The following is a 25,326-nucleotide window of genomic DNA, read 5'->3' as shown; positions in this document are numbered from 1 at the left end:
ACGGGCAGTAATTGGTTGCTGCACACGTTGTCTGTATATCATGGGTGTTAAATGAATATTTGTGGAATGAATAAACAAAAGAGTTATAAAATGGAGATTAGTCTTCTTTTCTCATAAGAGAAGGTAGGTTTTTTTCTGGGGTTTTTTTTCATCCATTCCAGAGCTACTTTACCCTAATACATATTCATCAACACTGAGAAAATCTTTTTTTTTAAATTGGTAATATTTCCTAACTGAAGGCAGTTTTTACTCTTACAGCAAGACGGTAATCTGAAAAAATAAAGTAGAGAAATTTTTTCTTTGGACAGGTGGGTTTATCTTTAAAATTTGGCTCAAAAGAGAACAGGAAGATTCTTTTTATCAATAGGATTGGTTCCTAGAATGCCAGGGCTATAATAGGCTTTAAAATTCATCTAGGACATGTTCCCAGTGCTAGACTGTGGATCAGCCCATCAGGATCACCTGGGAAACTTTAAAATAACAGATTCCCGGATTTCTTCAGAGACTGATTCAGAGCTCCCGAGATGATTCTAGAAATACAGGTCTAGACCAAACTCCCTCAGCTTGGAGCTGCTTCCCAGCACCATGTAGACGAGCTCCAGTCACCCCCGAATCTCTTCCCTCTACCCCACTTGTTCCTGTAGTGCTTTTACTGTCTGCCCCCCTCTTCACAGCTGGGTTCTTGGGCGTGACTGTATCCACTCTCTGTCTCTGTTTTCTCCCCTTCCAGTCACCCCCAGTCTCTCTAAAGTGACTCAGTGACATCAGCCAGGACGGCAGTGTCGCTAAGTCTAAGGGGTGTCCTTTAATCAAAGATCAGCTCCAATCTCTCATCAGCATCTGACGCTCTCAGTCGCTTCCTCTTTGAAATATTCTCTTCTCACTGCCCACCCCCCACTTTCCTCTTTCTCTGCATTCCCCTGGGGCCTCTGTGAGGACTCCTTTGCCACATTATCATCTTCTGCCTCACCTCTCGATGTCACTGTTTCTCAGGGTTTGGCTGGAGCTGCCGTAACAAAGCACTGCAGACTGAGTGCCTTAAACGACAGAAATTCATTCTCTCACAGTCTGGAGGCTGAAGGCAAGATCAAGGTGTGGCAGGGCTGGTTTCTCCCAAGGCCTCTCTCCTTGGCTTGTATATGCCGCCTTCTCCCTGTGTCTTCACGTGGTCATCCCTCTGTGTGTGTCCGTGTCCTCTTCTTACAAGGACACAAGTCGTGCTGGATTAGGGCCCACACTCATGGCCTCATGGTACCTTAATCACCTCTTTCAAGGCCCCATCTCCACATACAGCCACATTCTGAGGTCCTGGGAGTTAGGATTTCAACATAGGAATTTGAGGGGGGACACAGTGCAGCCCCTAGCAGGCCCTACTTCTTCCTCACCTGCATTCCCTCCCTTGGTGACATTGTGCACTCACTTGGCTTCCATCTGTCGGTCACCCTTACATCCTTATCTCTGGCACCAAGAAGCCTCCTCTGAACTCTCTGGCCATACAGCCAGCTACTTCCTGCCTCGGGACTCTGGTGGGTCCTGTACCCACCCCCATCTGGACCCTTCTCCTCCTCTCTTTAATTGGTTAACAACGCTTACTCAGCCTCTGCATTCGGACCTTGTAACCCTGTGCGTCTAGACCTGATGCTCCTTGGCTGTGTTTTGTCTAAGAGAATGGTGTTCCCTGTCCACCCAGCTGTACGGACAGGAGCCGAAAGTCACCCTCAATACCTCCCTTTCCTTTACACCTCACACGAAGTCGGTGGATAAGACCTGCCAGTTTTAGCTTCGATGGGCTTCTCAAATTCATCCCCTTCTCTCCATTTCCGTGGGCACTACCCAAGCTGGAGCTGCTGTGGTCTGTTTCCTGGACAACCACCACAGCTTCTTAACTGGTTTCCTGGTCCCTGTGTTCTCTTACCTTCCGTCCTCTTCTCCATAGCCCACCCGATTTGATTCCACTTCTCCCTTGCTGAGAACATTTCATTGACTTTTGTTTATATTTAGGCTAAAGTTACACATTCTTAATTTGACCTGCAGGCCACAGGGGGATTAGGCTTTTGTCTGTCTTTGAAGCTGCATCTCACACCGGACACCCTCTCACTCTGAGGCCTTCAATCATATTGTCTCCAGCTTCTGGGCCTTTGCACATCTTTCTCTCCCTGCTCAAAGGAAAGATTCCCACACACTCCAGACAAGGTCAGGACCTTGTGTCATATGTTCACAGAGCCTGCTCTAATTCCTTCATTTGCAGTGCTGGGTTTAACTGTGTGATGATTTGGCTCATCTCATCTCCCCTGAGAATGTAAGCTGTGTGCGGGCAAGCGTGGTGCCTGACTCACTGTCATCTCCCCAGCACAGTGCTTGGTACAGAGCCACTGCTCAGTCAGTGTTTGAAATGAGTAATACCCCATTATCTGGTTATACCATAATGTATTCAACCAACACCCTGTGGTTGGAAATCAAAGATGGTCTAGGTTTTCACTTTCATACACACCACCACAGGGAATACCCTTATAGATAAGTCATTGCCTGCATTTTTATTTCTTTGAGACAGATATTACTGTGGAACTGCTGTGTCAGTTAAGGCTTTTGACACCCATCATCAGTTTCTGCATGGATGAAGCAGAAGTAAATTAAGATTTCAAATTGTAAAGTATGAACAAGCCTCTTTTTTTTCACCCCCAGCAACTATGGGCAGTATCTTTTTTTTTTTTTTTTTTCAATCACAGAAGTGATAAAAATGATATGTGCTCTAAATATCACCATTATTTCCTTAAAGTGCTATAAGGTTTTATTTTTCATACTGGGAGGCAGTTTAGTATAGTACAGGTGATTTTTCCAATACAGAGTCTTCTTACCCAGACATTTGATATACCTTTTATTTATTGCAGATTTCTTTTATGTACCTCACTAACATTTAAAATTTTTCATTACTATACGGGCAATACATTCATTCATTCATTCATTTTTAAAATTTTTTGCTGGTTAACCAAAAAAAAAAAAAAAGACAAGTAGAAATTATTCTGACATTGGTAAAAACAATTAAGCTGATTTAAATGAATATAAAGTACTCTATGGGCTTTCAGAAATAGTGTCTATCTCATCAGGTTGTTCTGTAGATTAATAAATCAATCCATAATTTATCAAATTGATACCTGTAAGACACTTTGACCAGTGCCTGACACATAGTGAGCACTCAATAAGCGACTGTCTTCATTACTATCAGATATCTTGAAATATCACAGTCTCCAAGGCATTATTGAAAAAACAATCTGCCACTATAACCTAACAAAACATAATATGGACTTATTATTAAACAATGACTCTCAATAAATAGAACAATGGATTACTATTGAAATGAGTTAATATTTTTAAAAACTACACTTCAAAGACATGTTGGTATGTATGAAAAGGTAGAATGAGGTAAGCTGAAGAGAACAGTACATATAAAAGACTTTTGTTGTAGGAATAGTTTATTATAAAGTCAGATCATTTCATATTTTATTTATCTTTTATATCTTATTACATCCTGAAACTTAAAAATGACTTCTCTCAGTAACACTGACGGGATGGGTTGTCATGTTGCAGGAGATGTTCGGAATGATATTTATGTCACCCTAGTCCATGGGGAATTTGACAAAGGGAAAAAGAAGACACCAAAGAACGTGGAGGTGACCATGTGTGTATACGACGAGGAGGGCCGGCTCATGGAGGTAGGCAGAGCCCCCAGGAAGCCCACAGCCATCACTCACACACACTTCCAAAAACAGGAGCCTTTTGGCCTTATTTTAATTGTTCTGCACATCGGTGTAGATTTGGTTTGTAAGGAAAAATATCTGAAACCTGTTAAATTGTGATTAATGATTACCAGTTTTGCTAATGAAGCCATTCAGACTCTTCTTTTCATGTGTCTCCTGTGCTAACAAATAGCTCCAGACTAGCCGATTAGCATTAGCTCAGTTGCTTAGAGTGCAGCCTTATAACACCAAGGTAGTAGGTTCAGATCCCAGTACCAGCCAGCCACCAAAAAAGAAAAAGAAATATGACTCTAATGCAGAAATTCTTTATCATTTCTAAGTTATTAAGCAGCTTTCAAGCTTGCCCAGTTCTCTTGGGGCTGGACCAAAGTGGCCTGAGCGCCATGGAGGCATTGAAAGGCACATGCCCTTCACCTGGCTGAGCAGAACCAAAGGACACATGCCCATCAGAAACGTGTTAAACTGGGAGAGCTCTTGGGTAGAGATTAACTACCACCAGTCTCTAGTTTTAATCATCAGGAAGCTGTAGCTAGATCAGCTCTTTTCTTGGGAAGACATAGCATTAGTGGCAGAGCTAGGAGTGGATCCAGGTATCCAGGCTTTAGTCCAGCATTCTTGCCACCCTGGCAGCTCTCTGGCCATTTGGAGAAGTAGGTTAGAATCAAGACCTACTTCTGACATTGAAGACAGATATAGGCAGGCAGTGTCACAGGAGGCCTCCGTGGCCTCGGCTGAAATCTGGCTCCTCTTGTGTGATTCACCTGCTTTGAAATCCAAGAATCAAGCTCTTGGTTCCCTGAGCTCACTGAGCACCTGATTACGTAGGTGCCAGGGACACAATGAAGCACAAACCTTACTTCCCTATGGAAGGCATAACCTTTGAAAGAAACAGACAGCTAAACCATTCACTGAGTCAAGTCCTATTCTCAGTTAAAGGGATAAACAGAATGCTGTGGGCACAGGCTGGGAGTGTTTTATTTGCGCTATTGATAAGAGCCCCGGAGTTCCTTGAGTTCATTTCAAGTCCACATCTTCTTCTGGTTGGTTATTTCTCAGCTGTGCTAACCAGTCCTGAAGTGCCCCATCGAGGCCTGGTTCTGCTGAGCCAAGTAGTTCATCACTGGGGAAAGACGCAGCCCTGAGTTTGAGTGAGTGTGCTGTACCGGTGCACCAAGTCCCTACAGCAGGTTGTAGACAGGAAGGAGGAATCACTTTCCTGAAACAGTGGTGCATCTGCACATGTGACATAACTCCTCACCACCATCTCTAGGCCTCTGTTCCTTGAGAGAGGAAAGAGGGAGGAGAATGTATGCCTGGGGATGGATGAGAAACAAACATTACGGGCAAGAGGAGTATTCTCATGGTGCTGGGTCCCTTAGCTGCTACAGATTTATACACTTAGACCCTTAAATAAAGTGGTAGAAAGTAAGTCTCACTCTACTCGTCACCGCCCAAACTTAATCCACTTACAGGTGCCAGCATAAGGACCAGGCAGGAAATGTTGGGGGCAGAGGGCTCAGCATAGTATGTGGGTACTCTGAATGTTCTGGACAATCATTCTCCCTTTGTAACTTTTTCTTTTCATCCAAAGAATGCAATTCATCCTGGTGCTGGATACGAAGGCATTTCAGAATACAAATCAGTAGTCTATTACCAAGTCAAGCAGCCCTGTTGGTATGAGACTGTCAAGGTGAGTACTGGCCTTTTGAATCTCCTGTCATCTCTGAAGCCCCATATAGGTTCCTATCTTCTTATTACCCCCAAATCATTCCTACTTTATCCTGAAGTTTTAGGTAAGTTGCCTGTGGTGCATAATAAGAAATGAATGGGTAATTATAATTCTTTATAAGAGCATTGATCTTTAATGAACTCCACATTCTCAAATAACAGCCTTATTCACAAATGTGTGGAAATCTGAGTAGAGAAACTTGTGATCATGGTGATGCAATAGGCTGCAAGATGGTCCAAAAACAAATGGAAGTGTTCACACTCTATGAGCTGTTTTCTAACATTTTCTTCTTCTTGGCCTCTAACCAAGTTTTCCAGGCCTCTTTTCAATTTAAATATGTGTGTTACAAATTCCAAAGTGCTCTTCAGATCAGTAATCTCATATGAGCCCCAGAATAGCTTGGCGACTAAAACAATCCCCCTTTTGGGTTAGGTGAGACTCAGAGAAGTCAGCTGACTTCCCAAGACCCTAGAGCCCACACCGCAGCCCGCGTCTTCTGAATCCCAGGCTCCATCAATCGTTGACGTTCTATGAGCTCTTCATAGAAAACTAAAAAGAATGGCACTCATACCTCAATTCGGAAGTCACCATTTCCAACAATTTTATATAGTTCATATGTTTTGGATGATGCTGTTTATACAGATTTATACTGTGCTTTTTAAAAGTACTTATCTCATGTTATTATAAGTTCTTTAGAAACATGTTTTTAGATACTTGCATAGTGTCCTAGTATATAATCATGCCGTAATTTAACTACTTGCCACAAATTCTGTTCTTTTCATTGCCCCGTGGCTCTGTTTTCTCATCCACTTTATATATGTAAGCAGCAGAAAATTTCCTTACCCACAGTATTTTATCTTTTTCTTCTGTCGTAAACCTAATTATGACCATCTCCATATACATTTTGCAGTCTGAAAAGCCCTGTATAGACCACAGAGTGCCAGTCTTTTCCCTCTGAAGTATTTACTGTTTCATACTTGAAAAAAATACTAGAAATTCGTAATACAGTAGTCCCCCCTTATTCATGGGGGATCCATTTGAAGACCCCCAGTGAATGCCTGAAACCGTGGATAGTACTGAACACTGTATATATAGTCATCACCACATAACAACATTTCACTCAGCAACAGACTGTGTATACAATGGTGGTCCCATAAAGTGGTCCCATAAGTTATAATGGAGCTGATAAATTCCTTTTCTATGTTTACATATGTTTAGATATACAAATGCTTACCATTGTGTTACAGTTGCCTACATTACAGTTGTAATGTGCTGTACAGGTTGGTAGCCCAAGAGCCATAGGCTATACCCACATAGCCTAGGAGCAGGCTCTGCCTTCTAGGTTTTTGTAAGTGTACTCTTGGATGTTTGTACAATGACAAAATCACCTAACAATGCATTTCTCAGAATGTATCCCCATCGTTAAGTAACACATGACTGTACTGTGTTTTTCTCTATACAATCATACCGTGTAGGGTGGGTAGCATCTACAGCTGGACAAATGGATGATTCATGTCCCAGGCAGGGTGGAGTAGGACGGGGTGAGATTTTATCACACTAGTGAGAACAGCATACAATTTAAAACATACAACTTGTTTATTTCTGCAATTTTCCATTTAATATCTTTGCACTATAGTTGACTGCGGGTAACTGAAACCACAGAAAGTGCACCTGTGGATAAGAGGAGACTACTTTATCTCCATAATGAAAATCTATGATAAATGCAAGATGATCTCCTGAGATTTTTTTGGTTTGAAAATAGTTCAGTCTCCTTTGAATGAAAGCTTATGCCAAGTCTTACGCTATAGGAATTAGTGCTGTGCTAAGATACTAAAATTGAGCCTAATTCTGTAAAATGGGCTGTGCATGCAAAGTATTGTATATCTATAAACTATTAATTCCTTACTGTTACACAGGTATCCATTGCTATAGAAGAAGTCACACGCTGTCACATAAGATTTACCTTCAGGCACAGGTCATCTCAGGAATGTAAGTACTAGGAGTTCTGTGACAAATTTCCATTAAAAAATTTTACTTTTTTTTGATAGCATTTTTTGTGGATCTGGAGAACAAGACAGTTGGAAATTAGATACTTGGAAACTTTATTTCCAGATTCATTGGTGCTAAGAAAATCAGAATAATGAATTTTGCTGGGCTTCCAAAGTCTGCACTATCACTATGTATCAGAGTTTCCCCAAAATGTTTCTGTGAATGCTAGCACTCTGTAAGATGTTAATGGGTACTGTGTAACCAAAAAAAAGGGTTTCACAGTCAGATAGGCGTCCGGAAATGCTGTGTATCTCCCTCTTAGACATTCATAATGTATGTTGCCCTATGACTGAGAAGTCCTGCAGCAAGAAAACTAGTTAATCCCTTTTCTCCCAAAATTATCGCTTTTTTTTAATGAATGAACTGTTTCAAGCCTCAGATCACCGTTCATGAAATGGCTGCTCTATAGTGGGAACAGAGAAGAAAACTGATGGTTTTCAGGCTGATCACAAAATTTCCGGAGGTGTCTTGTTCTCATTCATCAGTGTATAGAAATGTAACCCTTCCTTCCAAAATGAATTTATTGAATACCATCCACATACCAGGCTGCAGGCTAGGCCCTGGTATGTGACAGCCAGGAGGACACTGCCATTCAGAGTCTCTGCAGTCTGGTTAGAGAGGTGAACAGGAAAATGAGAAGTTATGTACAGAGTAGTGTACATGCACTACAGGGCCAAAGACTTGCAAGGTAGCGCATAGCACAACACCTAACCCAGACCAGGGGCTCATGCACACGATTTCCTACATCTTAGCTGAGACTCAGAGGGTGATGGGGGAGAAATGTGTTTGCAAACCCAAATGAGCCATTATGGCTGCAGTGGGGACAGTGGGAGCAATAATGACATCAGGTTGAACCATATGAAGTTTCCATGTTTATAGATCAAAATAGTTCAATATGAGCAATTTCACATGGTTCTACATAATACTAAGCTAACAATTATCAAGGTCTTAGTTTGTACCAGACATTATGTGAAGCTCTATTTGTACACTATCCTGTTTAGTATCCCCAATAATCCAATAAATGGCATCCTACTTTTATCCACATTTGTACATAAAGAAACTGAGGCACAGAGAGGCTCGATGTTTGCTCACGGTCATGCGGCTAGTAAAGGACAGAGCTAGATGGACACTTAGGCAGTCTGACTCTACATGGGCTGGAGCTGGATCATGAAGGACGAAGATTCTTTTATACCATGTTATGGAGAAGCCATTCCTTAAATGGTGGTTTCTGGTTGGGGGGGTTGTTTGTTTGTTTGTTTTGTTGTTGTTGTTGTTGTTTTGGTATATGTTCACAACTGCTTTATTTATAATACTACAACATTGGAAGAGCCCAAATGGCCACCAACAGGAGAATGGACTGACAAATTATAGTATATTCATAGAACAGATTACTAGTCAGCCAGTGTGGGACGCACTAGTCACAGCAGATCTCAGAACCTTGTCTGCAATGAGAACAGGCCATGAGTTATCCCAGCCACAGAAGTCTAGGTGGGGGACCCAGTGGGTTCAGGGGCTGACCCTGGAAGACCAGGATGGAGGCGCTCTGCCTCCTTGTGAGGCTGGACCCTTCTCCCCGGAGGTCACAGGGCATATGTACATATCTGCTTGTTCTGGCACCTGGGCTGATATCTTGGGAAGGAAGGGACGAGTAGAATCCTTGGGCAGCATTATAAACCCTGGAATATAATAAACACCTCACTGTGTCTGTTTTAGAACAACAGAAGGTGAGATGTCTCATTAAACGGGTGTGAGGCAGCGCATTTGACATGATTAAAATTGATCTTGGAAACCTCACATTGGCTGCAGTGTGAAGAAGTGTTGGGTGTGTGGGACTGGAGACAGGCCAGTGAGGAAGATCTTGTAGAAAGAAAGAAAAGTGTGGGTGGCCTGAACACAGGTAGGAACAAAAGAGATGGAGAGGAAAAGGATGTATTCCAGAGGTGTTTAGGACATGGTGTTGACATGGGGTGGAGGCAGAGTTACCACCTGTGTTTCTGATTTGGATGATTGTGTGGGTGCTGGTCTCGTTTATTAGCAAATGAAGGAAGAAGAGCATATTTTGGGGTACCAGACGATTTCAGTTTGGGGAACCTGTGACACACATGGTACGTGTGGCTTATTGTAACTTGCTAAACTGTGTTTATTAGAGTACAGTTAAATGTCACACCCCAGGGCAAAATGTGCAATCAGCATCACCTCCTGGTGTCTTTGCACACTGCTTAAACACAGATTTCTGTCTTTTCAGCCAGAGATAAATCGGAGCGAGCATTTGGGGTGGCCTTCGTGAAACTGATGAATCCAGATGGCACCACTCTGCAGGATGGGAGGCATGATCTGGTGGTTTATAAGGTGGCACTAACTAAGGCTCCTTTTTTATATGTACAAACATCAGAAACCTCTCTAGAGCTAAATGTGTTTGACCCCCCAGAGGACCCTGGCTATAGCAGCTATGTGGTTTTCCATCCCCTTTCTGGAGAGAGTGGGTTGCATTCTTATCAAGTCTTTAAAGAGCATCTCACCAGCTCCTGCAAATGGTTTCCATGGCAGCGAGTCATGGGGGCTGGCCTCTTCTGGTCTGCACCTTGCACCATCCTGCACAGTTCACAGGCAGTTGCACGCTGGGCTTGATTAGAGTGTGGCGGGTGCAGTAGGATGTGGTTTTCATATCACCATGAGCCAGTCACCATTTCTGTTACACTGTTTGACTGTTGCTGAGCTATCACATCTACTGAGATTGTAAAGTGTAAAGTATAAAGTAGACGCTGGATGATGTCATTTATTTAGCAGTATCTAGGGGATTTTCAGATGGTTGGCAGCTCTTTGGAGATGCATCTGCCTGATGAATATTTTCCTTAACATCTGCTTAGTTTGTAAATAGTTTTAGAAGGTGTAGCAAGCCGTTTCTTTCTCCATCAACCCAATGAGGTAGAATTGTGACCATTTATAGGTTCAAGTAAATGAAATCCAATCTCATTCTGTTAAGTGTTTATTTACTGCTAGCAGAGACTAGGATCTTCCAGTGTCTAGGTCACAATGTATTCCATTTTCATTCGGTCATGAAATTATTTCTGGGCTCAAACTCTGTGGAAAGATCTCACAGTGTCTCAGAGTTGGAAGAGATCTTAAGCGTAATTTGCTGAAGCCACGCTTCTGGTGCTGGAAATGTATGGTGCTCATGATAGAAACCATTTCTACTTACACAGTGTTGCCCATCATTTGGTGTTCCTAACATGCTTCCTTTTCAGGGTGACAACAAGAAAATGGAAGATGCTAAATTCTACCTGACCCTGCCTGGGACCAAGGTGGAGATGGAAGAAAAAGAGCTCCAAGCATCCAAAACCCTGGCCAGCTTTACTCCGAGCAAGGATAGCACAAAAGATAGCTTCCAGATCGCCACCCTCATTTGCTCCACAAAGCTCACCCAGAACGGTAGGTGTGGTGACCCCATTGATGCAAAGGAGCTTTCTGCTCGGTGCTCCTGGGCTCCTTGCTAGACCCATAGGGGTCAGGGCTTCTGAGGCGGGTGCTGGGCAATTGCATTTTGTTCTTTAGTCTTCACGTGAGGTTCTGGGTAGTGCCAATCAAACAGCTAAAACTCCTTCTGAGGTTTCATTGTCCATCTTTGAAAGAGGATGAAAATAATTTCAGTTTTTTTTAATTATCGCAAAACCTATAAATGTATTCATTAACAAAGGCTGTGGAATTCAAAAGTCTTATGTTTCCTTCCTTCAAGACAGCAAAGAACTCTAATAATGTATTCTGTCTAGTATATGCAGCAGGACGTGTTGGTTATATGGGGAGGATACTGGCAAGGAAATCATCAGTCTCCTGCCCCAACACGCACAGCAAAGAGCAGAGTGTCCCATTAGAGTTCCAACTTTCCCCATATTCTCCTCTTTCCCGTTTTGTTTTTGTTTTTTGGGGGGGGGAGGGGGGTTGTAAAGCCGTCAGGGATTTTCCATAAAATCAGCTGAATAGCTCAAATAGGGCTTTGTTTTGTTTTCCTTGAAGTCTCTGTTATCAATTTTAACCTGTCTTGTGTATAACATGGCATTTGATAGCCAATAACAGCTTCTTATTCATTTAATCTTTGTAATGTATAAGGCATTCTGTACTGTCTCCAGTGAGTCAAGACTTAGCTGCTCAAGAGACCTGCCTTAGAAATTCTGTCTTGTGCAGAGGATTAGTCCCTTTGGCCTTGGAGACAATTTGGAGCTCTGCCTTAAGGAAGTGCAAAGATAGACAAAACAATTTAGATCCACTCAGTAGGGTCTGCTCAGGGATCAGACCTTGGTTCATCTTTAGAAAGGTTCAGTATTGGGTTTGTTGTGGTGAATCATGGTTGGCTAAGGAATAAAGATAGTGGACAAGTGGCTAGACTCAACAGAGTCAAGTAAGGACTGATCCATCTGGAGAAGTCAAAGCACACTCACCAGAAATTAAGCCAGAAACATTCTGAGCTGCATACACGACATGACTAAATTACATCAGTAACATAACCTTTGTTGGGGAGAAAGAAACAAAGTAAATGTAATACTGCTCTTGGGTGGATAGAGGGTACTATATTTTTCGAAAATGATTTAGAAGGTCTGTCAAAGATTTTTAATTGTTTTCAGACCCTTTGGCCCAGTGACTTAACTCCTAGAAATTGAACCTAAGTAAACAATGAGAGATGTGCACAAAGATTTATGTATGAGGATGTTTCCCTATTACTTATAATAGGGAAATACTGGAAACAACCCAAATGTCAGGGTCAGTTTAACTAAATTTTATAATGTAATTAAATGATGAAATATATGCAGCTGCTAAATATCATATTTCAAAACATATTCAAGAATGTGGCAAACTTCTTAACACTATGTATGGTGTGATCCCAGGTTTATTTAAACATATGGGAACAATTTGGAGCCAGATTGCCTGGGTTCAAATCCCAGCTCGGCCACTTACTAGCAGTTTATTTTGGATAAGTGACTTGATCTCTCCGTGACTTAGTACCCTTATCTTCAAAATGGGAGTAGTAATAGTATATACTTCAAAGAATGAACCTAAATTAGAATAAGTAAAAACAAAAGTGTCTAGCCTATCGTAAGTATTGTGATTGTTAGCTGTCAGTACTTATTATCATTATCGTTATATGTATATAGAAAAAGAATAATTCCAAAAGTTTGAGTAAATCTTATTTATTCTTTTTGATATTTTACAAATATTTAACTATGAAATGTCAAAATGTTATTTTTTGAAGCAAGTATAGTAGTAGACTACATAAAGCATTAATGTACTTTTAGGACTCTCAAGAGATGTTTGAGAGGAACAGCATTTATCAAACTTATTCAGTTTATCATTTCCAGAGTAGAGATCAGAGAAAAGCAAAACAAGGACATATTAATCCATTTCTGTTGCTTATAACAAAATATGTGGACCTGGGTGATTTGTAAGAAAATGAAATTTATTGCTATGGTTTCAGAGGCTGGAAAATCCAAAGTCCAGGAAACACATCCAGTGGCGATCTTTTTTGATGGTGGATTTATAGCAATGCAGGGTCTCACATGGCAGAAAATGACAGAGCCGAGAGACAGACTCTCACACGCTCTCCTTTTAAAGCCCTCAGAACCACTCCCATGACCACCATTATTAATCCATTCACTACAGCGTGGTCCTACAATTTAATCATCTCTTCAAGGCCCCACCTTTCAATGACCATAGTAGGATTTCCCCCTCTTAGCTTCTCAAGGTGGCCATGGGCCTTGAAGCCTTGAAGAGGTGATTAGATAATAGGACCATGCCCTAGTGAATGGGTTAATAGTGGTGGTCACAGGCTTTAAAAGGGGAGCACGTGAGTCTCTCTCTCTCTCTCTCTGCTCCCATTCTGTAGGGTATCTGTTCATTTTGTTGACAGTGTCCCTTGCTGTCCAGAAGCTTTTTAGTTTGATGTAGTCCAATTTGTGTATTTTTGCTGTAGTTACCTGTGCCTTTGTAGTCTTGCTCAAAAAACTGCATTTTGTATAGCATTTCCCCTATATTTTCTTTGGTCTTAAATTTAGATCTTTGATCCATTTTGAGTTGATTTTTGTGGATAGTGAGAGATAGGGGTCTACTTTCAACTTTCTACATGTGGATATCCAGTTTTCCCAGCACTGTTTATTGAAGAGGCTATCCTTTCCCCATTGTATATTTTTGGCAATTTGTCCAAAATCAGTTGACTGATGAGTGCACGGGTTTATTTCTGGGCTCTCTATTCTATTCCTGAGAGAAGATTTTAAGTGTTTTCACCAGAAAAAAATAATAAGTAATGTGAGGTAATGCACATGTTTATTAGCTGGATTTATCCATTCTGCAGTGTATACATATATCAAAACATCAAGTTGTACACCAAAAATATATACAATTTTATATGTCAATTAAAAATAATAAAAATAAAAATAAAGTTAAATAAAATTATGAATCAGTCCCTGAGTCACACGAGTCACATTTCAGGTGCTCAGTAGTTTTGTGTAGCCACTGGCTTTTGTAGTGGACAGCACAGATACACAACATTTCCATCGTCACAGAATGTTCCATTGGTTGACACTGTTGTCATCCCCATTCCTGTTGTGCAGACCTCATAAAAGCTCGTCTTAACATACAAAAAAAAGTCTTAAATAATATCCACAGAAGGTTTAAAAAGGCACATGTCCTATGAATTAGAGAGGAGCGATCTGCTGTCAGCACAGACAAAAGTGGGGGGAGCAGGGAGGGTGGGAAGGACAGAGAAATAGCAGGGGCATTGTGGGCATCGGAGAAAATGGGGCATTCCAAGAGATACACCACTGTGGATAATTCTTGTGTTTGCTTTCCTGTGTGACTTGATGAAAATTATAAAGAACCAGTTTAATTTATTCCGAGAGAGAAAAAGCTAAACATTAATAAGCCATCTACTCTATGAGGGTGCTTCCTGAGCAAAGAGGGGAGCTGTTCTCCTGTTGTGCTGAGACCGTGACCAAAGGCTTATTACTCCTTTCCCTGAAGGAGGACTATTCAGGCTCCAGAGGTTAAAAGCCACTGGGGTTTGTTACAAACAGGACTTATGGGTTTTCTCTTTTATTTATTTGATTAGTTTTTTAAAAACTAGAACAGACCAATTAGTGTGGTATCATCTGTTGCTTGGCACATGTGGAGGACAAGAATAGATTTGTTGTTTCAAGAAAGGGACAGGGGTGCTCAGGTCCCTGTAGGTGTGGGGCAGGCATCAAGTCCTTACAGGTACCACGGAATTCACGGTCATCCTCTCATTTTACCCTCAACACCTTGGGACATAAAGCCACCAACATTGCCATTACTATCCCCAGTTTACTGATCAGAAAATTGAGTTTTAAAGTGGTAAATATCTTGCCTAAGCTCATAGGTGGTGGACTTGGGTTTTAAGAACAGATATTTATGGCCCTAAAGCTATGGTTTTTCTTTTTCTTTTCTTTTTAAAATTGAGTCTTCCATAATCCTCTCCCAAAGACAATTACTACCCTAAATTTGGGGATTGTCATTCCTTTGTTTTTCTTTATAGTTTTCCCAGATTTGTAACCCTAAAAAAATATATTGTTTCATTTTGCGTATTCTTTTTACTTTGTATAAATGGAGTCATCCTGTGTGAGTTCTTCTGTAACTTGTGCTTTCATTCAGCTTTGCTGAGGATTTGGAGTATCTTGAATTCTCACACACTTCTGATGGGAATGTAAAATGGGACAGTGCCTTTGGATAGCATTTTGGATAATATCCAATGACCCAGAAATCCCATGAGTCTTTATACCCCAGAGAAGCTGCCGTACCTGTGTGCAGTAGACATACCGGAATGTTCATAGCAGAATTGTTCATTATAGCAACAAACTAGAAACAACCCAAATGTTTGTCAACAATATAGTGGATAAACAAATTGTGAAACTTCCATACAGTCAAATTGACACTGTGCTGCAAGGAAAATAAATTAGTTTACCAGAGCTACATATGTCAACCTGTATGAGTCTCAGAAACACAACAAATCTAGAGCTGTTTCTAGTGCCTATTTTTAGCAGTTTGCCAAATGAATGAATATATTGATGAATTGGCTTGAGCACACTGCCAGCGTCCTCAGGGCTCCTGTTTCTCTTTGCATCCATCCATTCTTTCATCTAACACATATCAGACACGTGTTGGGTGCCTGGCACTGTGGTCTGTATAAGAATGAACATAATATGGTTTCTGCCCTCAAGTGGCTCAAATCTATGGAAAGAGCCAAAGAAACACCCAGTGTGTCTTACAAGTACACAGTATTTCTGGGTGTTTCAGAAAAAGGGAAGAATACATGCAAAGATGTGGAGCTGTTTCCGAGCCTGCCATAATTTGGGATTGAGTGAGTTGATCTATCTGGCTGCTGAGGGGTAAAAGAAAATGGTGCGCAGCGAGGCTGGTAGAAGGGACATTGGTGGCACCTTAGTGAATTCTGTGCATGGTATTGGGACTTTATTCTATAGACAATGGGTGTCTCTGGGCACTAAATTTTGGAGGCGTCTAGGGACTAAACAATATGCAAGCCAATGAAACAAACATCTGTGAAGCACTTTGACTATTCTAATTCACAGTACAGTATACATTTGTGACTGCTTTTGTATAGTTATACAAATCCATTGATTAAGAAGCATGTATTGCTACTTTTACTAGATAACACTCTGTACATAGTAATCGTAGCTTGATGCACTAAATGAAATGATAATATAGTAACAGTCCAGGTGCCTTCTATGTTTCCCTATGACACGTTTAGTAGATCAACATTCATTAAGGTTATAAGTAGCTTAAAGATATAAAATTCTGCATCTTAAATCCAAAAACACATCAAGATCTTTTTCCCAGATTTACACTGAGCCATGAATCTGTTCTACTTTCCTTTGAAATAGCCATCAGTCTGATTTGCTTGTCTGTTTCTTTGAAGAACTCTGGGGGAGGCAGGATAATACAGTAGCAAGCATGTGGTTTTGGGAATCAGAAAATCTGTAATTAAATTCTAATTCTACCACTCCTAAGCAGTTGTGTTACCTAAGGCAAGTAATTTAATTTCACAAAGCCCCAGTTTCCTCATCTAAAAAATGGAAAAAGTAAAATCTACTCTATAGTGCAGTTGTGATGTTTAAATAAATTAACTCATCTATAAAGTTCCTCTTTCCCTCTGAATCCACTCAGACATAGATAGTGATAAGGGACACATTAATTAAGGCAGCAACCTAAAGGTAGGACGGTTACATAAGAGTGCTTTTTAGGTTTAATTTGTATGACTGGGATGTCATTATTTGAGAAATGTGAGTCCTAGTCAAATATCGTTATAGGTTCTTGCACATTAGTGGTTAATCATTTTCTCTTTTAAGAATGAAAGAGGGACCACAAGGTTTTCTCTGACTTAGATAGGACATAGTAAATTAAAAGAATGTATAAGGCACTTCTCGAGTTATCCACTATTGCAAGCAGTTATCTTTTCTAGAGACTTCTGTAGCTGTGTCCTGAAATGATCTTGGTTGCTCCTTCTAATCAGTGTCTAATGTTTATGGTTTGTGGTCATTCTTCCCAGTTGACCTGTTAGGCTTGTTAAATTGGCGTTCCAACTCCCAGAACATTAAACACAACCTAAAGAAGTTAATGGAGGTGGATGGAGGAGAGATTGTGAAGGTATGTTTATACGTTCATAGTTAGAAATATACCTACCAGCTCATTAGTTCAACATCTTAAATTAAACCAATCATGTAAATAGAAAACTTATCTACATTACTAAACAAGTGTGCCCATTTTTAAGAAAATACTCTTTTAAAAACTATTCTATTGAAACCTAATTGTCCCCGAATTTCCGCAGTATGGAGCTGAATGAAAGCACCAAAATAACCTCTCTTTTTTCTTATCTTCAGTTTTTGCAAGATACATTAGATGCACTCTTTAACATAATGATGGAAATGTCAGACAATGAAACATATGACTTCCTTGTGTTTGATGCACTGGTAAGCAGTTAATCATATTAACTAGTGTTTATTCTTGAAACTGTGTAGTTTTCCATATTTCCCTATTATAAGCAATTGCAATGAGTATCCTCCTGCATAAGTATTTGCATACATCTCTCTGATTTTTTCTTTAGGCTAAATTCCTAGAACTAAAATTAGAAACAAATGACTAGTATTCCAGACCTTTATTTCTTTGTTTCCTGTTAGGCATCACTTTTTGATATGCTTTCTCTTTCTCATTAGGGAAAGCGAGGTGCTTAATTACGTTAGAAACCAGAAACCAGTTTAACTTGCTTTACCACTGTCTAGTCATAAACCAAGTGATGCTATTAACCAAGAAGATTGCTGCATGTCGTTTATGTGTGTGTTTGTGTGTTCACATAAGGAAGACTGAATCCACAAATCAGAGATGCATCTTAGGCTCATGGGGCACAGTATACAACCCAGCAGACAGTTACATTTGTCACACAAAGTACTTAAACTCACAACCCATTCCAAGAACTGAAACCATAACAAGGATAAGTGATATCAGAATCTGGGAAGACCAGAGGTGGCCATGGAAGGGAGACCAGAGGTGGCCGTGGAAGGGAGGAAGGCAAAATATCCCAACCAAACATTGTTTTCTCATTGTTGGGGTGAAAGTTCAGGAAAAGATTTTATGCGAATGTTGCAGCTAAGGAGGAAGGCAAATTGCAGCTTTGGGTCATTCACCATCTGGGAGAAATTGGTAAGCTCAGGGAGTAGTCAGGGCATTAAAGCTAAGGATGGAAGATAAAGAGGGAAGATGTCACCCAGGTGAGATCAGACCCGATGTCGGTCAGGTCATGGGAAAGAGAGACTATGGTTATGGACGCCATGGGACAAGGTCTGGAGGCAAATTGTGGGATGGAGCAGCTGGCAGTGGCATATATGGAAGTCCCAGTGCCCCTTGCCTTTGCACTCCTCTGTCATACATAGGAACAGTGTAGTTTTTTGTAGATTATGTACCTGATAGCGATAAGAGGTAACATGCACAGGGGGAATTGGATAACAAAAGTCTGATGAAGTTCAGTTCTTGGGGGCATGCACACTGTACTCAGGAGAACGTCATGCAATGTTAGCTGCATCCTTGGGCTAGAGAAAACCCCATTCCACAGCCTCCTTCCTTCTGTCACATTTTCTTCCCTGACTTAGGTCACCTGTGCGCTGACCACCCTCTCTTTGAGACAGTAAGTCCCCTGAGGCCAAGTTTGCTTGCTTGTACTGGTTTCTTCATAGCATTTAGCACAGTCTCTCTGTTCATATTAAATAAATGTAAACTCGGAGACTTAACTTCAGCTCTGGAAAGATAGACTGAGAATGCTGTAAAAATGATTACAAATGAGAGGAAGGCCCCGAGATGTTAAAGTCCACTGTTGACAATGTGCCTGGGGGTTGTACGGTGCTATTATTTATATTTCTCACCTTTGGCAGGTATTTATTATTTCACTGATAGGAGATATCAAGTTCCAGCATTTTAATCCTGTACTTGAAACCTACATTTACAAGCACTTCAGTGCCACTCTGGCCTATGTGTAAGTATGACTCAAGGGACCTGCGAGTTGTTGGGTTATTGGATTTTTGTTCTTAGGGCTGAATTGCTGAGAAATGAGAGGGGACCTGTGTGCAATAAATGTGCTTGTAAGTACAGAACTTTGCTGTAAGCTTCCTGGTGGAAAGAAGGAACCATCTAAGTTATTCTAACCCTGGAAAAGGTATCAAGTTCAGGCCCTTCCTTCAGGGAAGTTACAGAAGAGATAAGGCTCCATCTGTTTAAGAATGCAGAATGTATAGTGAAGTGTCAGTGCCAGGTAGGAGCAGAATGACCAAACTCAGGAAATTAGGACCTCGGTGTTGGTGGGAGTGGTGTGAGGCACCAACGGGCACAAACAGTGATTAGGTAAGAACAAGTCTGATAGGCGAACAGGTGCTTTGTAGAATTTATTACTCAAAGGCTATAAGAAGATTTGATTTTTCTTTCTTTGCATAAGAGAGGGAGGGCTCTACCTTTTCCATAATGTGCCCTTTTTGGGGTGTCCTTCATGAGCCCCTGACTAAGAAATGCAACTAATGTCCTCTCTGCACTGTGCCCTGGAGTGCCCAGCTCACCGTGGCATTGTATGTGGCCTGTCACCCCCTAGCCCCTTGCAGAGCAATGGATAAAAAAGATATTGTGCAGAGCAATGCAATAAATAGTGACAAATGTTGCTGAGATTGGTAAATGATCTTTCGGACAATGGCTTATGCCAGATCATGCTAGTGACTGCTGGCTGATCACAGGTCAGATCACTGATCCCTGGTATCTTTTTCTAAACCAAACAAGAAATTTCTCCATTTTATTTGCATGAAGATACAAGAACACAAGTTGCATAAAAGAGGTCTCATGAAGCACGGTCACCAGCTGACATGGTTGTAATGCCCGTTGGATTAAAGAAGCCATGTAATGCCAGTGATAAGATTCTTTCCACCCCATAGCCTCAAATCCCAAGTGGGCAGTTGCTACAAGTGAGGAAATCCTATCACTGTGGATCTTAGTGACAACCAGCCAAATGCAACACCCAGGTGGTAAAATCTGGGTTTATTTGCAAGACTTGATTAATTCTACATGTTTTCTTTGGACATTTTTTTTATAATTCTAGGCAAGCTCAGGGATTCCCAGAAGGAAAGTTTAAGAATCAGTGCCCTCAAAAGTCTGAGTTAGCACAAGATAAAGAGCAATCTAAGACCCCAAGGGGGTTGTATTTGCTGAGATCCTCAGAACTGTGGTGTTCTAAATTGGCAGTCAGCTTTAGTGCCTCTTCCTGCACCCAGTCAGGTTTCCATCTGGCTCCGTATTTATAGATCTCAAAAAGTTTGGGCAGAATAGAAGGAACTAGACTTCTTTTAAGGTGCCTACCTCATGCAAGCATAATCCCTCCCTTACAAGAGCATCTGAATATGTCTGTATTACCTACCAGAGATTAAAATATCCTTGTGATATGGATCCCTTCAACTCTTTCATTTCTTAATCCTTCTTTTAAACCCCACAAAGAGAAGGACACCTTCCAGTATTTCTAAACAGAAAGGTTGTTTGAAACCTAGACTGGAGATGAAGAAAATAAATTGCAAAGGAGTTGCTTTCCATGTTCAGAGCATGTTCTAGAAGATATTGTTAGAGTTAGGACTTCTTCCCAGTATGTGAAGTTCCCTTCGTATATAGAATTCCGCATGTCTCCGAGTACCATGTTGCCAATTGCCTGAATTTTTTTTCTCACCTTTTTAAGGAAACTCTCCAAGGTACTGAACTTTTATGTGGCTAACGCAGATGACTCCAGCAAGACAGAATTGCTGTTTGCTGCTTTGAAAGCCTTGAAGTACTTATTTAGATTCATCATCCAGTCACGTGTACTCTACTTGAGGTAATGGTGACCACAGGAAGACGTTGGCGCTATCTGTGCTTTCTCTGTGGGGTTTCCCTTACTCCACACACTCATGGGCAGCTCTGTGAGCAGCTGGGACTTGGAACTGCTAAATTTCAAAATTTCAGGGCTGAAGATGTTGGAGAAGGTCTATGAGAAGTCCTTTTGGATTAGCAAGACTCAGGGATGTGGGTGACTAAATGTGCTGCTTGCTAGAAGCCTGTGTTGGTGACATCACCTCGAGGGAGGCAGGTTCCTGTGGCAAGATGGTATTTAATACAGCAGGTGGCTTCGTGATGATGATGGGGGTATAAATCTAAGATCGTGATCTATTGTTGTAGGAGAGGGTGACAGTTGTCAAAGGAAGATGTTTGCTGAGATTAGTATTTCTTTGCGGACACCAAACTTAGCTACCTTGGCAGACTAATCTGTAGAAATAGGATAATTCTCTTGTTTGGATTCCTAACATAACTACTCTATCAACGGTAGAAGAAACAGGCTGGCTGGTTAGCTCACTATGTAGAGTGTGGTGCTTACAACACCAAGATCAAGGGTTCAGATCCCTGTATCAGCCAGGTGCCAAAAACAAAAAATAGAAGAAACCACAAAAGAGGAAGTACCTTTTTAGAAGATTCCCACAACCCCAAGGACTTCCCTGCCCTTCAAAAACAGCTGGATTTTCAAACTGTTAAAATTTGTTTATAGGACAGAAAGAAAAGTGTTATAAATTTGAGCATTTCTTTTAACTGTATGTTTTAAAAACATAAACAAAATTAAAGGCAAATAATTAACCTAGAAAAAAAGTTTGCAACATATAGTACATATGAAATGTTAATATCTTTCCTGATTAAAAGCTCTTGTAAATCAGTAAAAGAATGATAAATAGCCTTAAACAATAGAAAACAAAAGCAAATTTGTAAAAGAAAAAATTCAAATGATCAATCACATTTTTTAAAAAATGTTTATATTCAACTATCACAAGATTGCATTACACATACACCATCTTTTAAATATATATTTAATAAAGATTAAAAATCTTGGTCCTTTGGTGACATTGGATAAAAATTGGCCCTGTATTTTAATTTTAATACTAATAGGGATATAATTTCTTAAGGACAAAAATTTGGCACTGTTAATAAAAATTATTTTAAAAAGGAGAAGAAAAAAAGTATCACATTTTTCTAGAAATTTATCTTATGGAATGAAAACTATCAGGCATGCATGAAAAAAAAGATTGTTAAATATGTACATTCAGTCCTTTCAAATGTAGAGTGTGTTAATGAGGGAAGATGAGCACGATAGATTCTTAAATGATAAAACTAAGGTGTTAAGCATAAGTACAGTATGATCTCATTTTCAAAATAATATAGGTTTTAGGACTGGCCAGTTAGTGTGGTGCTGAAAACACCACGGTCCAGGGTTTGATCCATATGCCAACTGACTGCTCCCCCCCCAAAACACACACACACACACACACACATATACATATATATATATATATATATATATATGTTTGAAATATGTAAAGAAAGGAAGACTGGATAAATCACCTACTAAAACTGTAATAGGATTAAAACTTCAGGTGGCAGGGTTGTAATTCATTCATTCTTTATGTTTTTACTCTTTCTGCATTTTCAATTTTATTTTTTATTTATATTGTTTTTATTATTTTTTTCTATTTTTTATGCATTTTTTAAGTTTCTGCAATGAATATATACTTTTTTATTGTTTTTAAAAATGCTTAATGACTTTAAAATCCCACTGGCTAAACAACTCTCCCTCCTTCCCTGATGGAAGTGAGCAGTGTTTTTTCAGCAAATACTTTATGCACAGTCTCTATATTCTTTTTCTCTTCAGAAGGTCTTCTTTTAAAGTTAATTCATTGAATTTTCTAATTATATTAAGTTTTCACATATTCAGAATAGTTGGGGCATGGAGTGTTCTGCTAAGGGAACATTCCTGTACCCCAAAATTTGTTTACATAGAAAACCAGTAGTAAAAATCGTCATAAAACTACAGAAAGAAAACCTTAATGTATGAAATTAAAATAGATTTTTACATTGATGATTCATTAGTTCAGTCACCCGTTATAATGTCCAAGCACCTGGTCGGGGTTATCATTTAGACATTGGGTTATCATTTAGACATTAGACAGTATAACTACAGAAAGTGAAAGATTAGGATGATTCAGGACCTCGTGAAATTAAGAGAGTTGCTTTATTGAGCCTGGTCCCCAAGAGCTTGTTCATGGTCATTTTTCCCCTGGTGTTTTCTCGTTGAAGGTGAGCATGAGCTGGGAATGGAGTCTGGCTGTGTGCATGCTCCGATTGCTTAGATTTGAAAGGCACATGAGTGTGCTGGCCGCGTGGGGGCCGCCTGTGAAATTCTACCTGGTTCACCTCCCCCGGTCGCCCTCACCAGAGCTCACATTCCCCTTCTGAGCTCATTCCCTGACTGGAGTTTACCTCAATTAGCAAGACACCAAGGGGCAATTGTAAATTTCCCACAATAGGACAATAAGAAGCTTCATCTTAATCCCTCAGTCTTATGTTGTTAGTTTTTTGTTGTTGTTGTTGTTTTTTAAGTCACATACATAGAGTGCCAGGTATTCTGTATCAGTGCAGGAATCTTGCCGCCAGTCATCTCAGAACAGGGCTGTGAAGGCAGTGGTGACTTGGTGGAGCCACCAGGGAAGGTTGCTCGGTCTGAGCTGGACAGAGAAGGTGCCTCTGGGGTGGGCATCTGAGCTGAATCTGAGAGATGAGCAGTGGTCTCTGGAGATCTCAGGACAGAGTGGCCTGGGGAGCAGGACCTGCTAAATGCCAGGGTACTGCAGGGGCCCCTAACGTGTCACGTGTAAGTAGTAAAGAGAAGCCCATGTTGCTGGAGCACAGAGAAAGTGGGAGAAGGAAAGTGGCTGGCAAATGACAAATGACATGTAGGCATCAAAAGGAGCTTGGATTTTCTTCCAAATGTGGTGGGAAGCCATTGGGGGATTTCAATTAGGGAAGTAATAAAATCTGGCTTCCATGTTAAATGATTCCCTTGTCTCTTGTATGGGAAATGTATTCTAGAAAGCTAAGAATGAAAGCCGGCGGTCACTGGATATGCTGTTGTAGTTAAAGTGTGGGATGCAGTGGCTCCATCTTGGAGGCAGGTGGAGAGAGTGGACTGATTCGGAGGAAGAGCTTGATAGGACCTGCTGTTAGATTTGACGGGACGATGAGAGAAAGGGAGGAATCAGAGATAACTTTTAGGCTTTGGGTGGATAGTGGTGCTAGTTGCTGAAATAGCCACTAGCACCACTATTTGTAGTATCAGTATTCCAAATACTGATAGATGAGTAGGAAAGTCAGGTGAGTTCTGCTTTGGGTATGTTCCTTTTTAAAAATTTTTGAGTATGTTAATCTTGAGACACTTTGTGGATTAAATTGCAAACAGAATTCATTTCTAGTTCTGCCAAGTGGATGAATTGAGAATGACTAATAACCCTCTGATTGAACAATTTTCTCAGGGTAGTTCATACTCCTTGGGTACCATGTAAAGAATAACTGAATAGAGGTAACTAGTTTAAATGTATGCATGTGTGCATGTGTTTGAGTGTATGTATAAAATTCTGAATTCAAGCTGTCCCTACTCTTGACCAGTAGTGGTGCAGTTGCCACCTAGTGTCTATGCACATGCGCTACCATTTGGGACTTTGGTGTTTTGGAGAAATTGGCCAAAGACTTCTCGATGACTTGTGAGAAGGAACGAACTTTTGAATTAATGGACAAATCTGATTAAGACCAACAGAGTATTTAATCTGTGAGGACTGAGGCACCGCAGGTCAGCAGCAGCATGGGCAGTTCAGTGGATAGAACGGCCGCTAGTGGTTCTGGGCTGGGTTCAGAACCTTTCTGGGTTGATTTGCTTCTCTCTCCATTGTCTGAATCCTCAGCTCAAATGACGAGGGCTTAGTTAGGGTGAGACAGTGCAGGAGGAGGGAAGGAGTGAGGCCTGGGGGGCAGAATGTGCCAGGGGTGGTGTGTCCGGGAAGTTCACTGGGGTGAGGCCCCTGCACATTGGTCGTTCTACAGATGAGTTGAGGCACGTGGTATGCAGGGCTCACCCGCTGCTTCAGGTGCGGCAACTTCCTGCTGTTCTCTCTTCCCTACCAGAAATGCCCACAAGCCACTAGGATAGGGGCATCACCAAGACTGGGGCCTTTCAGACAGTTTGAGGGTAGTCCCTGTCAACTGGCTGATACTCTCTCAAGTGGACCAGCCCTGCGTTAGGACTTTACTTACGAATTACTACTCTGTACTTGTCCAGATGATAATGTCTTCTCAGATTACTGGGCAGACTCTGAGTCCCCTTTAAACCATCTTAGAGCACCCCATGATGTCTTT

At 40.9% G+C, this 25,326-nt stretch overlaps 1 protein-coding gene across 2 annotated transcripts in view; it reads left to right on the top strand.

Annotated features, from left to right (window-relative positions):
- Window positions 1-25,326, top strand: part of DOCK5 (dedicator of cytokinesis 5) — a 207,396-nt gene that overhangs the window by 114,525 nt on the left and 67,545 nt on the right. For both annotated transcript variants that reach the window (XR_010022681.1, XM_063087796.1), the window contains exons 14-22: window positions 3,586-3,710; window positions 5,347-5,445; window positions 7,401-7,473; window positions 9,779-9,882; window positions 10,779-10,962; window positions 17,099-17,196; window positions 17,430-17,519; window positions 18,972-19,072; window positions 20,801-20,935. Coding sequence is in view for 1 of the 2 variants with exons in the window: in XM_063087796.1 (XP_062943866.1) it covers window positions 3,586-3,710; window positions 5,347-5,445; window positions 7,401-7,473; window positions 9,779-9,882; window positions 10,779-10,962; window positions 17,099-17,196; window positions 17,430-17,519; window positions 18,972-19,072; window positions 20,801-20,935 (1,009 nt within the window). In the remaining variant the exon portion in view is untranslated. The remainder of the gene's footprint in view (window positions 1-3,585; window positions 3,711-5,346; window positions 5,446-7,400; window positions 7,474-9,778; window positions 9,883-10,778; window positions 10,963-17,098; window positions 17,197-17,429; window positions 17,520-18,971; window positions 19,073-20,800; window positions 20,936-25,326) is intronic.

The sequence above is a fragment of the Cynocephalus volans genome, chromosome 2 (assembly GCF_027409185.1).
Source record: "Cynocephalus volans isolate mCynVol1 chromosome 2, mCynVol1.pri, whole genome shotgun sequence".
In the NCBI taxonomy this organism is placed as follows: Eukaryota; Metazoa; Chordata; class Mammalia; order Dermoptera; family Cynocephalidae; genus Cynocephalus; species Cynocephalus volans.
This window is presented reverse-complemented; position numbering and strand designations above follow the sequence as displayed.